The sequence below is a fragment of the Amblyraja radiata genome, chromosome 17, assembly GCF_010909765.2.
Source record: "Amblyraja radiata isolate CabotCenter1 chromosome 17, sAmbRad1.1.pri, whole genome shotgun sequence".
NCBI classification, from domain to species: Eukaryota; Metazoa; Chordata; class Chondrichthyes; order Rajiformes; family Rajidae; genus Amblyraja; species Amblyraja radiata.
The window spans coordinates 40,145,566-40,159,939 of NC_045972.1; the positions used below are offsets into that span (position 1 = coordinate 40,145,566).

Sequence of the window (14,374 nt, forward strand, 5' to 3'; positions counted from 1 at the left end):
ACTTTCCCTTCAATAATTCATATTTCTAATAATCATATACAGTCTGGGGGCAATCTACAGTGGCCATTTAACCTACTAAGCCACCTGCTTTTGGGGGAGTGGGAGGAAACTTGCATAGTTGTTGGGAAAATGTGTAAGCTCCTTACACACAATAGTGTATTCACATTTGCAGGAGCTGTGAAGCAGCTGTTCTACCAACTATCACTCTATCAGACATCTCCAACTCTCATGGGCACTTTAAACTTACAGTATGCACAAGTCCTAGTTCCTGCACTCTTGACCCCATTACCACCAAACATCTTTCACCCAGGCTACTATACTGCTGTTGTTGAAGGTTACCACCACCTCCACTTAGATGCTCTGGTTTTCTTTCCCCTCCTCATGCAATCCCATTTCAAATTTTTAGTTGTTAGTTTAGTTTAGAGATACAGTGCAGAAACAGATCTTTCGGCCCACCGAGTCTGCTCCGATCAGCGATCCCCGTACACTAGCACTATCCTACATGCTAGGGGCAATTTACAATCTTTGCCAAAGGCAATTGTGCAATTGTACGTCTTTGGAGTGTGGGAGGAAACCGGATCACCCGGAGAAACACCACACGGTCATGGGGAAAATGTATAAACCCCGTACAGACAGCATCCATAGTCAGGATCGAACCCGGGTCTCTGGCGCGGTAAGATAGCAACTCTACCGCTGCACCATCGTGCCACGAATCGATGCAATCTGCCAGAATCATTGTCCTTGTCAAAATAGTTCATCCTTGACTCCTCTGCCCTGTCAGTCTCTCTGTCCAGTATAGAGTCTTCCTTTTGTTTTCTCAAATGCTTGAATGCATAACAACCCCAAGTCTGTTGTTTCCTTCAGTCAGATAACCATCTCTAGCATAATGTTAAAACTGTCCTTAGAATGTAATTGTGTGACGTGGACAGTGGTCCGTGACCTTGGCTTACCACCTTGCTTCATCACTCTTGACCTGGGTGCAGCTTTTGACATGATTGACCATATTATCCTCTTTAACAACTCTCTATCCTTTAGCTGGAGTGGATCACCTTTGCTCATTCCACATCTACTTGTTGTAATTTTGCTGGGAAGTTAGTGTAGCTTTAACAGCGAATCTGGCCTGCATTATGTATTGAATTGTTTCCATTTCTTAAATATTCAAATTTCTCTTGTACAGCTTGCATGGATTTTTCTGCAGTATTATGTATGTATATGTATGCATGTATAGCTGTAGCAGTATAATACCTGTAAGTTCTGATCTCCGATGAAAATAAAGTTTAGTTTATTATCATCGTCATGTGTACCAAGGTACAGTAAAAATATTTTTTTGTTGCATGCTATCCTGTCTGAAAATTCTATATGTGATTACAATCAAGCCTTCCACAGTGTAGAGATACAAGATAACGGGAATGATGTTTAGTGTAAGATAAAGCCCAATAAAATCTGATTAAACATAGTTCAAAGGTCTCCGATGAGGTAGATGGTTGGTCAGGATTGCTCTCAAGTTGGCGATAGAATGGTTCAGTTGTTTGATAACAGAAACTGTCCCTGAAACTGGAGATGTGCGTTTTCAAACTTCTCTACCTTTTGCCTATTGTGAGAGGGGAGAAGAGGGTGTGGCTGGGGTGGGACTTGTCCTTGATTATGCTAATTGCTTTGTCGAGGCAGTGTGAAGTGTAGGTGGAGTCAATGGTGGGGAGGAGAGAGAAGGGTCCCGATCCGAAACAACGTCTGCCTAATTCCCTCCACAAAATGCTACCTGAGCCACTGTGTTCCTCTGGCACTTTGTGTTTGGCTCAAGGTTCCTGCATCTGCAGTTCCTTGTGTGATCACAGATGAGACATTGTTTCAAGAGACAGTTGAGATTGCAGTAATACGTCTCTGACTGCGAACATGATAATGTTCAGAAACTTGGTAAGTGTAACATGAAATGCTTGACTGGCATGTTATGAGGTGCGTTTGTAGTTTCCCTACGAATATTGAGATTGAAGTTTGGCCCTTAGGGCCCCGGGTGCAGATGTAAGTGATCACTTATTGAATCATTGATCAATCCCGAGATCTCAGAAAACTGGGTTAGGTTACACCGCTCATAAATAATGTAATAGATTCATATGGCTGTGACATTTCCCATGGAAATCTATCAGAGCCAGCTGAAGCAATGAAGCAGAGTTATGTCTGAGATGCAATCGTATTTATAGTGAATTCAGTTTGCTTTCTGCAGATGCAACATCGAGTCTTTTTAATTTTGCTTTTTGACCATTTGTTTAAACATGCACCAGTCCCATCATCTATGTTGTGCAAATTAACTAAAATAAAATCAATGGCCAAAATAAATAAATAAACACACACACACACACACACACACACACACACACACACACACACACACACACACACACACACACACACACACACACACACACACACACACACACACACACACACACACACACACACACACACACACACACACACACACACACACACACACTGAAAAACATGAGGAGTAAGTGCCATAATAAATGATAACATTCACTCTGGGATGTGTTTAACCCACATTGTTGTCTTTAACCCACATTGTTAGGCAGCTAGAGCCTTGTTTGTGTCACATTATAGTTTGGCATTTGTGCGGAAAGAATATTTTTAAACAGATTTTCTAGTATTTTATTTGAAGAACAGATAAAAAGCAACATTTAAAACTGAAGCAAGGATTCTTGTTTACAATTTGATTGTATCGTGTTTGTCAGAATTATGCCAAAACTCTTTCACTGAATATTTGTTCTTTTCTGTTGGATTTACGGATTTACGCTGGTGCAACTGAGATTGAAAAACCTAAAATTAAAATCAATAAAAGTGTCTGAAGAAGTGTCTCGACCCAAAATGTCGCCTATCCATTTTCTCCATAGACGCCGTCTGACCCGCTGAGTTACTCCAGCATTTCGTATCTACCTTTGGTATAAACCAGCATCTGCAGTTTTTTTTAAATACATTGTGTTTGAAATATTGTCTGCTCTATTTACTGAATAGTTTTTGGTTTGTAGTAGTGCTGCAGTCTTCTGATATATAGGTTTGTACCCCACTGTTTATGAAGTTAACTATTTTATTCATGAGGGAGAAAGAAAGCAAGAACATTTCAGGCTAGTTTACTAATCATCTGTCATAGGAAAATGTTATTATTAATATATGTAAGTATCATTGCTATTAGTAAAGATGATATGGAAGAGTGTTTGGAACATTTCAAGGTAATGAGGCGAAGACTGATTTTGCGAAAGGGACATTGAGTTTCTCCAATTTAAAGTTATTTTAAGAAGAAATGTACCATGGTGAAAGGGGAGATAATCGATTTAATAACATTTCCGAGAAGCTTTTGATAAGTACCACATCAAAGATTATTGCAGAAAATAAAAGCTTTTGATGCTGGAAGCAATGTGTGTGTTTGGATATAACTTGGCTGACTAACAGGAAAGAAAATAGGCATAAATGCTATTTTTCCTAATTGGTAAGAATTTAATGAGTCATATGCCACAGAGATCAGTGCAGGAGCCTTAATTTTTTACAATTCGTAATATGACTCGGATGATAGGTATGGCTGCTAGATTTGTTAATGACACAAAGATTGAAGGTGTAAAGAGGACATAAGGAACACATTAAAGGGCGCAGATAAACTGAGTGGGAAAATATCTGTTAAATGCAGGAAAATGTAGGAGAATGTGAAATAATTAATTTTGGCAATTGATGTGAAGTTGCAAAGCTCTGAGAAGCAAGGTGCCATGGTGCATGATGTGCAAATGACTGCAATGCCTGCACAGCAAGTAATTAGGATAGCATTTTTAATTGCAGAAAATTGAATATAAAGAAAGAGGTTGTACTTCAGTTATACAAGGTGCTGGTGAGACCAATTTTTAATCTATTTTTAAAATATTTCTATCTAGAGTACTGTATACACTATTTGTCCAGTCATTTAAGCAAGGGTGTATATTCAGCATAAGCATTTCAGAAAATAATTACTGACCTGATACCTGCAATGGAGATGTAGTCTTGTGAAGAAAGGTTGGATAGATCCAAAGATCCTATAGTGGAGCAAGATAGACCACTCATAGACCACTCCTGCTAAATGCAGTGGGCTGACGTGTAGTATGCAACGGAGTGGAACGTGGGCCTTTTTTCATCCATTTCAGTAACCCGACCGGACTCGCAGTGTAATCAACATTGCGGGGGAACAGTTTCTGTTCATAAATTATAATTCTGAAAATGAGGAGAAGATTTTTAACAAAGAACTTTTATTTTTACGAGGATGTTTCTGTAACCGGCTTCCGTCTCCGCACTAGTATCTTTGCTCCGCTATGAGATCTTTGGTGCGGAGACGTTACGGAAATGGGGCCGAAAATTACCCATGAATCTGACCGTGACCGTACTATGTCTTTTTCGTCGAGTGGACTATCTTGCTTGCTATAGGATCTTAAGGCAGAACAAGCTTGTAACCGCTGGAGTTTAAAAGACTGAGGTGACTGTGTTGAAAGATTTAAGATCCTGAGAAGGCTGGACAGGTGGATGTGGAGAAAATGTTTCCTCTTGTTTGAGTTTCTCGAACCAAGGATCGCAATTTAAAAAATTGTCCATTTAAGAGTGTGATGAGGGAACTTTATTTTTCAGAGTTGTGAGTCTTTCAAGTTCTGCTTCTGCTGCTGCTTGAAGAAGAGAATCATTGAATATTTGTAAGACCGAATTGGATTCTTGATAACCAAAGGGATAAAAGCTACTGCTAGATAATGGGGATGCAGTTTAGCTATAATATCAGCCAGGCTTGAGCGGTCAAGTGACCTACATATTACTTTTCTGTTATTTATACATATTTCTTACTTATCCTTACTTATATTTCTGCTGTGGACACAAGTAACCATTTTACTTTGTGTGCTTTTTATATTCTGAAATTTAAAAAAATATTTGTCTGTCACGTATGCATTTCCTAATTCATTCAACAGTATTCTATTTAAAACTTTTGTCAGAGCAGTTACACAAAATTATTTCCCTTGAGTGTATTAAACACACATGGAAATTTATAATGAGAGGTATTTAAAAACAAATCTCATACACATGTTCAAAAACACTGCTCTTATTGTATTTCTTTATTTTAAAATTCACGGCACACTCTCTACCAATTTTACTAATCTCTGCAATTAAACATAAGATGTGTGCAAGATTTGAACTCTCGCCCAGTTCCATCACCCTCTGCAGACTTGCTTTTAAGTTGCAGGGACTGCTATAGAGACCACGGATGCTAATATTACACTGTTGCAGGTTTGACGGATGGTATTTTCTGCTTTGCAGCCTGATGACTTTATTACACCCAGGAGGTTATTCTGGTAACATGAGAGCAAATATTGCTTTGTGTCCTTCTCTTTCCAAAAAAAAATTGTGTTTGCCCACAGGCTACATTCTCCTCCCTGTTAATAAGCCAAGTGTAGAATGGACAGCTGCTAACGTGATGGAAATATAAAGAGAATTAGTCACAGTCATCTGTGGGTAAAATTGAATTATATTTTGTCAATTTGGTACATTACAGAAATATGTTGGTGCCAGGATACGTATAAAAGCCTTTCTGGCTTGTTGTAAGTAAATGTATTTATCATGGCCCATTATAGCTCGAGACAATGGTCCAGCACAATACTTTTAAGTTTAGTTTTACCACATGGTTAACTTTAATATTTTCCAGGACATTCCACCTTACCATTCCTGAGAATATGAAGCATTCTCCAATAAGTTTTACCTGATGGGTGGGGCGTACATTCATCACACTTGCATGTCACCTTTATCCAGCTGCTCTCTGATAACCTACCATATAACCATATAACAATTACAGCACGGAAACAGGCCATCTCGGCCCTTCTAGTCTGTGCCGAACACGTATATTCCCCTAGTCCCATCTACCTGCACTCAGACCATAACCCTCCATTCCTTTCCCGTCCATATAACTATCCAATTTATTTTTAAATGATAAAATCGAACCTGCCTCCACCACTTCCACTGGAAGCTCATTCCACACAGCTACCACTCTCTGAGTAAAGAAATTCCCCCTCATGTTACCCCTAAACTTCTGTCCCTTAATTCTCAAGTCATGTCCTCTTGTTTGAATTTTCCCTACTCTCAGTGGGAAAAGCTTATCCACGTCAACTCTGTCTATCCCTCTCATCATTTTAAAGACCTCTATCAAGTCCCCCCTTAACCTTCTGCGCTCCAAAGAATAAAGACCTAACTTGTTCAACCTTTATCATGTGAAATGTCTCATGTTTCTCAACCTTACCATGTGGGAAAGGGAATATAAAACCATTGGAAGCTGGAAGTGACTAGCGGGACTGATGACATTGTGTGGAGAGACAAAGGCAGGTCAGTGTGTGCTTAGAAATGGTCTCATGTGAAGTGACTACACAGAGCAGGGGAGAGGGAGGCTGGTGGAAGAAATTGAGGAACAACAAATTCAGGGGAAGACGTTTGGTCTAAATTCATTAAGAGCACTGTATTCGTTTTTCTTTTCATCACTCTGTATCATTTAACAGATCAAAACTAACTTGTGAATGGTCATCACTATGTGCTGCTACATTTGAGGATGTTCAGGGTGGATCTTGGTGGTCAAGGGAAGTGATGCCATTTTTTAGCGCCGAAAGAGTTGGGCTCAGAAAGATGCCATTGCCTGCTGTTGCTTTCCATGCTTCCTTCCATTGACCCATCTTGCCCTGGTTCCCTCCTTGTCTCGAATCTCCTCCTCTAGAGTGACATCAAATCCCCCCCCCCCCCCCCCCCAACCTTACAGACTGCTCCCTCTCTCTTGCATCATGCAACTTGCTAGCAGGGTGTAAAGGCAAGGAGGGACTGTATAAGTTTGAAGAAAGGTCCCAATCCAAAAGGTCACCTGTCGATTCCTTCTGCAGATGCTGCCAGACCCACTGATAGAAAATAGAAAATAATAGAAAAAAATCACATGTAGTTAAAGTGCACTTTGTCAGATTTTAATAAAGGCCATTTTTATTCATTTTGGTTTCACCATGAAGAAATTACAGCAGTATTTATACATAGTCCCCCCATTTCAGGGCACCATAATGTTTGGGACACAGCAATGTCATGCAAATGAAAGTAGTCATGTTTAGTATATTGTTGCATATCCTTTGCATGCAATGACTGCTTGAAGCCTGCGATTCATGGACATCACCAGTAGCTGGGTGTCTTCTCTGGTGATGCTCTGCCAGGCCTGTATTGCAGCCATCTTTATCTTATGCTTGCTTTGGAGGCTAGTCCCCTTCAGTTTTCTCTTCAGCATATAAAAGGCATGCTCAATTGGGTTCAGATTGGGTGATTGACTTGGCCACTCAAGAATTGGCCACTTTTCAGTTTTGAAAAACTCTTCTGTTGCTTTAGCAGTATGTTTGGGATCATTGTCTTGCTGTAGAATGAACCTCCAGCCAATGCGTTCTGAGGCATTTGTTTGAACTTGAGCAGATAGGATGTGTCTATACACTTCAGAATTCATTATGCTACTACCATCAGCAGTTGTATTATCAATGAAGATAAGTGAGCCAGTACCTTCAGCAGCCATACACGCCCAGGCCATAACACCCCCGCCACTGTGTTTCACAGATCAGGTGGTATGCTTTGGATCTTGGGCAGTTCCTTCTCCTTCATACTTTGTTCTTGCCTTCACTCTGATATAAGTTAATCTTCTTCTCATCTATCTACAAGACCTTTTTCCAGTACTGTGGTTTCTCTTTTAAGTACTTCTTGGCAAACTGAAACCTGGCCATCCTATTTTTGCAGCTAACCAGTGGTTTGCAACATGCAGTGTTGCCTCTGTGTGTCTGTTCATGAAGTCTTCTGCAGACAATGCTCATTGACAAATCCACACCTGACTCCTGAAGAGCGTTTCTGATCTGTCAGACAGGTGTTTGGGGATTTTCTTTATTATAGAAAGAATTCTTCTGTCATCAGCTGTGGAGGTCTTCCTTGGTCTGCCAGTCCCTTTGCGATTAGTAAGCTCATCAGTGCTCTCTTCTTAATGATGTTCCAAACAGTTGATTTTGGTAAGCCGAAGGTTGGGCTGATGTCTAACAGTTTTATTCTTGTTTCTCAGTCTCATAATGGCTTCTTTGACTTTAATTGGCACAAATTTGGTCCTCATGTTGATAAATAGCAATAAAAGTTTCCAAAGGAGATGGATAGACTAGGTGCTGAGAGCTCTCTTATACCTGCATTAAGGAGGCATTTAAACACACCTGTGCAATTATAAACACCTGTGAAGCCATGTGTCCCAAATATTATGGTGCCCTGAAATGGGGGAGCTATGTAAAACACAGTTGTATTTTCTACATGGTGAAACCAAAATGTATAAAAATACCCTTTAATAAAATCTGACAATGTGCACTTTAACCACTAGTGATTTATTTCGATTACAAATCTCAAATTGTGAAGTACAGGGCATATAAATAAATGATGGGTCATTGTCCCAAACATTATGGAGAGCACTGCACAGAGCTACCTCTGAGTTTGATTTCCATTCATTTCGGGTGCACATTGCTGAATAGGAAATTGTTGTAAATCCATTGACAAAGATCCAAGTGGACTCATTGGCAGTGTCAAGTCTGTTATTTCCATGTTGTGGTGATACCTTGGGTGAGATTGCTGTACACAAAGAGCAAATTGACATGACTTCTCTCAAATCTTTTTCAATGTTCAGCCATTGCCAATAGTTTTTCTGCTGAAGATGGAATTTGTTTACAATATGTTTTTTTGTGAACATTTGGAATGACTACTTAACGTCCAAATTTCAAGCATTCGTGAACTGTTTATAGTTCAAACCTGTGATCAGGAAGGGCTGTATGGCTTTATTTGGTCGGTGTTCATATGTTTACCTAAGTTTACGTCTTGCTGGCTTTGACTGGGAAATCTCACCCACAAATTATAGTGTGAAAATTGTGTTTTTGCTACCTTCACCAGATGTTTCTTAAATGAGGCAGAGCACGAACAATTACTTTTTGTTTTGCTGAATGACAGTGGAAAGCCCACCTTTGCAAAGTGGAAGTTGCCATTGTTGGATTTGCTGCTTTAGGATTGCCAGTGACAGCTTGTGCGCTAGAATCGGCACAAAAGGGTCTTTTCAGCAGGAAATGCTTGAATTTTCTCATACTAAACATAAATGCCAGCATTTCCGTCTCAATTTGCATGTATTTGTATTCACTCTCTTCAAGAGAACAAGTAAATACTGTCGGCTGTTCCCAGCCATCATTCATAATTGGGCAGCTGTAACTTGAGGCATGGCATCCAGCTTCTGGGTTCTCGTGATTTTGTAGCAAGCAGTACCGGAAGAAGGAGTTAGATTAGTTCGACATCAAGATTAATCCATGTGTATGTGCCTTGTACTTATCATAGCATATTGTTGAAGATGCCATCATTTTTGGGCAAAGACACAACTATCGAAATGTTTCAAAAACATTTAGACGGGTATATGGATAGGACAGGTTTAGAGGGGTATGGGCCGAATGCAGGGAGGTGGGACTAGTATAAATGGGACATGTTGACCGGTGTAGGTAAATTGGGCTTGTTTCCAAGCTGTAAGACTCAATTACTCTATGCCTCGATATCTGGTTTAGGCACGTTCAGTTTTCATGTGGATATGTTTCTCAACTGACTATTGGTTTTGTTTGCCACATTTTGATAAACAAAGATTTGACATTCAGTATCTCTATAACATTAAAACTCTTCCTATTGTTTGTGTTTGTGCCGACGATGTGTCAATCTGCCGTTCCTATCTTCTTCCAAACGCTAGGCCATAGCCTTCCCATTTTCACATATCCTCACATTTTTCCTGTCGTGGTGAGAAACATCTTCCCGTCACATTCCCACCTATATTTCCGATGATATTAATCCTTTAACTTTTAAAAACAGCCCCAAAAACTCACCCATTTTGGGGGGAAAAAACCCGAGTGACGTCACAATGCACTCGCAAGGCAGGACGGGACACTCCGGGAGGGAGGGGCATCCAGCGCTCACGGTGAAAGTGGCGGGGGCTGCCGACGCCCGACACCTGGGAGGGTGGAGCCGCGAGCCCTGGCTGGAGCCGAGCCTGGTGCTCGAGCTGGAGTGAGAGCTGAGCCCAGGGCTTGGGATGGGGCCGAGAAAGATGCCTTGGTTCGGGGTCAGGGATGACCCTGAGATGAAGTCAGGGCCTGGACTGCAGCCCAGGCGGCGGCCGAGCTGTCGGCTGGAGTCTACAGCCAGGGCTGGGCCGAGTTTGAGAAATAGGCCGAGTTCCAGCCCTGGCGCTGCTCTACGACCTGGGTAAAGCCTGTTTTGGGGGAACAGGTGAGTGGTGGAATTTTGCTTAGGGGGAGCAGACACAACGGGTCTGCACTTGGTCTAGTGTTCCATTAAAACTGTTGGTAAGTTGAGATGTTGTGCATGGGTAATTAAACTGATTGTCATAGTATAGTTTAGAAACACAGCATGGAACACAGGCTTTTCGACCCATGGAGTTCAGGCCAATCATTGATCACCCGTTTACACCAGTTCTAGGTTATCCCACTTCCGCATCCACTCCTTACACAATAGGGGTAATTCACAGATACCAATTAACCTACAAATATTTCCCAGTATATTGCAAGATGTGTGCTTTGATGCAATCTAACAGCAAGGCGTACCATCACCTAGTACTTGGGTCATGCAGCATGCAAAGGCATCATTTGCTGTGATAATAGGCATAACAAAGGATTTGTCGTGAAATCAGTGAGTTCTTTACAGTTCTTGCAGGGGCAAGAAAATTAACCTGAGCAGATGGTTATTGACAGAGAAACGAAGCAGGGTTTGTATTTGCTTAGCTAATCACCTTGCTGTGTTTGGATTAATCCATAGCGTAAAAGCTTTCAATGATGTTCTCTATCTAGGTCCACACTTCAACGCACCTCCCCCCCCCCCCCACATAAAGTATGGGAGAGTTTTACTACCCATTAAATCTTATTTGTGTGGAGGAAATTAATACAATTATGAGAACAGGGGAACTGTTTTATATTTTATTTTTCCTCCCTCCTTCCCTCTCCTTAATTTATCCTTGTTCGTATTCATTGCTCCTGTGCCACATCTTAGTGCAATCAAATTTGCACTCCATAAAAATATATTGAAATTAATAAAGACTGTAGTCATTGGTTTTATATCCTTGATTCCCCATAGACTTCTAAAAATGCCAATTCAAATACAGAAATATAATTATATTGCTACAAAAATTAACCTCTTCTGCTTCGTGCATCACGAAGCACATCGAGAGTAGTAGCTGTCTGCTGTACTTGCCTTTCAATATTCCATTCCTCTTAGTAAATGGTCCGGACTGTCTGGAAACCAGGATAGACACAAAAAGCTGGAGTAACTCAGCGGGTCAGGCAGCATCTACAGAAATGTTTTGGGTCGAGGCCCTTCTTCAGACTGAGAGTCAGGGAAAAATGGAAAAAAAAAAGAGATATATAGCCGGTGATATAGAGAGATATAGATCAAATGAATGAAAGATATGCAAAAACTTGAAGTTAGAGAAGCCAGTATTGCCAGTGAGGTATAACAGTGGTTATGTTAAGTAGAATGAGTAAAAGTACATTTCTCCCACAAACATAAGTAAACTGTTTTTTTAGATCACTTTTTTCTCAATTTCTGGCTAGTTTTATCTTTTGTTGCCTTTGCTTTTCTTTGGCTGTTTTCTTTTGCCTTCTCTCGTGTTTCAAAGGCTGTCTGGAGATTTTATTTCTATAATATATATGAAGAAGGAATGAATTGAAATATAGCAGTGCGTTAGCCAGTGGAGAAAGAAAGCTGTGTAAACAACCAGCCTTGGAGGGCATCTACCACACGCGGTGCCTCAGGAAGGCCCTCAGCATCCATAAGGACTCATCACACCCCTGCCACGGTCTGTTTCAACTACTTCCCTCCGGTAGACGTTACAAGGCCTTCTACGCCCGAACCTCCAGACTCAGGAACAGTTTCATCCCAAGAGCTATAGCGGCTCTGAACCGGCCCTAATGAGTGCCCCCCCCACCCACCCCCTTTGGACAGTCTCCCTCAGATGGTCACGTCAATCAATTCAGCTTGTTTATTTATGTATTGTATTTATTTACCTTTCTTGTACATCAGTGGAGCTGCACACTAAATCTCGTTGCACTGACGTGCAATGACAATAAAAGATATATTATTATTATTATTATTATTCGATTGCAATAATAGATATGTAATCCTGGAGGGATTATAATTGAGGCAGACAGTTTGACTGAGGTACTCAACCTGTAATATTGTCTTTCAATCAAGCTGTCTTTTCTCAATTACAACTTTGCTTGTACTCCCGCCTGTCCATTATTGCTTAATTATCATTTTCCTTGCTTTTTAAAAAACATTATGTTAATATTGCTTTAATGACGTTAACCCTTCTGAGAAATATAGGAACATAAATAATGGATGAAGCCAGTTTAATATTACAAATTATTCAGTGAGACTTATTTCTCGCTTTATGATCCTTTGCATGGCAGCTTCCAAGATTAAACACTAAATATGTGAAGCAAGTCATGCAGGGGGAAGAAAGACGATCAAAAAAGCTTTTGAAATGTAAAAGCTTTTCAGAAGTAAGAATTGAAACGTATGGTGATATTTAAAAATCCACTTGGTTTTAAATGCATTCCAAAGGGATGTCATCAGCGATGTTGGCATTTAAAGGTCACCCCAAAATGTAGATAGTTTACAAAAATGCATTTGATAATAGACTTGCCAGTGACTCTGAGCATTGGTAACTGATGTTTCATGTGTTTTCTAAGTGTTAAAATGAATAAGATGGAAAGTTACAGATAGCACAGTAATAATAATGGATGGTGGAAATCAGATGGTAAGAAAAACTGCATTGCTCTTTATGCATGCAAATGCTGGGACTTTGCAGATGACATGGATGAAAACTGGGAATGGTATCATGCACTTGTGCATTTCATGTAATATCTGGATGACAATGAATAATGCTGACAGATTGAGTTAAATGCTCACATCCGAGAGCTTCAAGAATGCAAAGGTGTTGGGCAAGTTGCTGTGCATTGGAACAATACATATGAACATGCTGCAAAGTTACATGCCTCGGCTACATGGCATCTCAAGCCTGTTTGGCCATCTAAGAAGATTGAGAATTATCTGAGTGGAAAATGCTTTCTCTTTGACACCTTTCACTGGTCATATAGCTAACAAACTCTGCTTTAGAAAATATTCAAGGACTTCATTTTCACCGCCTTTTGAGGAAGAGAGTACCAAACACTAGACTCCCTGAGGAAAGAAATTGCAACATGTGTTTTAAATGAGTGATTCTTCATTTGAAAACAGTGGCTCCGATTTTCTTGATAAGAGAAAATGTCCTTTTCACATATACTCGATTAAAACCCCTCAGTATCTTATGTTTTAATCGAATCTCCTCTCGTTCTTCTAAACACCAGCAGATACAAACTTAGCCTGCAGAAACTTGCTCACAAGTCAATCTGCCCACTCCATGTATTATTTTCATAATCTTCTCGGAACGGTTAAATCGTGGCATCATGCTATGATCTTAACCATCAATTTTATAACAGAACCAATGTCAGTGACATTGTTAGGAAAAGGGGAAGTACAACGAGACCTGGGTGTCCTTATACATCAGTCACTGAAAGCATGCAGGTGCAGCAGGCAATGAAGAAAGATAATGGCATGCTGGCCTTCATAACGAGAGGAGTTGAGTATAGTAGCAATAGGTCCTTCTGCAATTGTACAGGGCCCTGGTGAGACCACACCTGGAGTATTGTGTGCAGTTTTGGTCTTCTAATTTGAGGAAGGACATTCTTGCTATTGAGGGAGTGCAGCGTAGGTTCATTCCGGGATGGCGGAACTGTCATATGAAGGAATGGAGTGACTGGGCTTGTATTCACTGGAATTTAGGATGAGAGGGGATTTTATAGAAACATATACAATTATTAAGGGATTGGACACACTAGATGTAGGAACCATGTTCCCGATGTTAAATTCAATATCAATATCACTTCATTATCTTTAGTTTTAACTTTCATTCGAGGTTGACAAATGCATTTTGTTATCTTAACACTCCAATTATACACTGAGAAACATGATTGAGATGTTATTTATTAACTGATTTTGCATTAAACCCATTGGTTTTATTATTTTTTAGGGTAACTAAAGAAGTGGATGTTTCTTCCAAAGAAGCGAAAATGTTTTTGCAAAAACAGAATGACACAGAAGAGGAATGTTCTTCTGCAACACCAGAGACCGTGGCAACTGGAGCCCCGACAGGTTCAGGGCAAGTACTGATTCTAATGACTATGTGCCAGAGAAAATAGAT

The 14,374-nt window shown here is 40.3% G+C and overlaps 1 protein-coding gene across 2 annotated transcripts in view; it reads left to right on the forward strand.

Moving 5' to 3' along the window:
• The window catches only part of cfdp1 (craniofacial development protein 1), a 135,587-nt gene that overhangs the window by 20,684 nt on the left and 100,529 nt on the right, over nt 1-14,374 (forward strand). The window contains exon 5 of one of the 2 annotated variants that reach the window (XM_033036286.1): nt 14,204-14,332. The exons of the other annotated variant lie outside the window; for it this stretch is intronic. Coding sequence (XP_032892177.1) covers nt 14,204-14,332 — 129 coding nt within the window. The remainder of the gene's footprint in view (nt 1-14,203; nt 14,333-14,374) is intronic. 2 annotated transcript variants of the gene reach the window in all.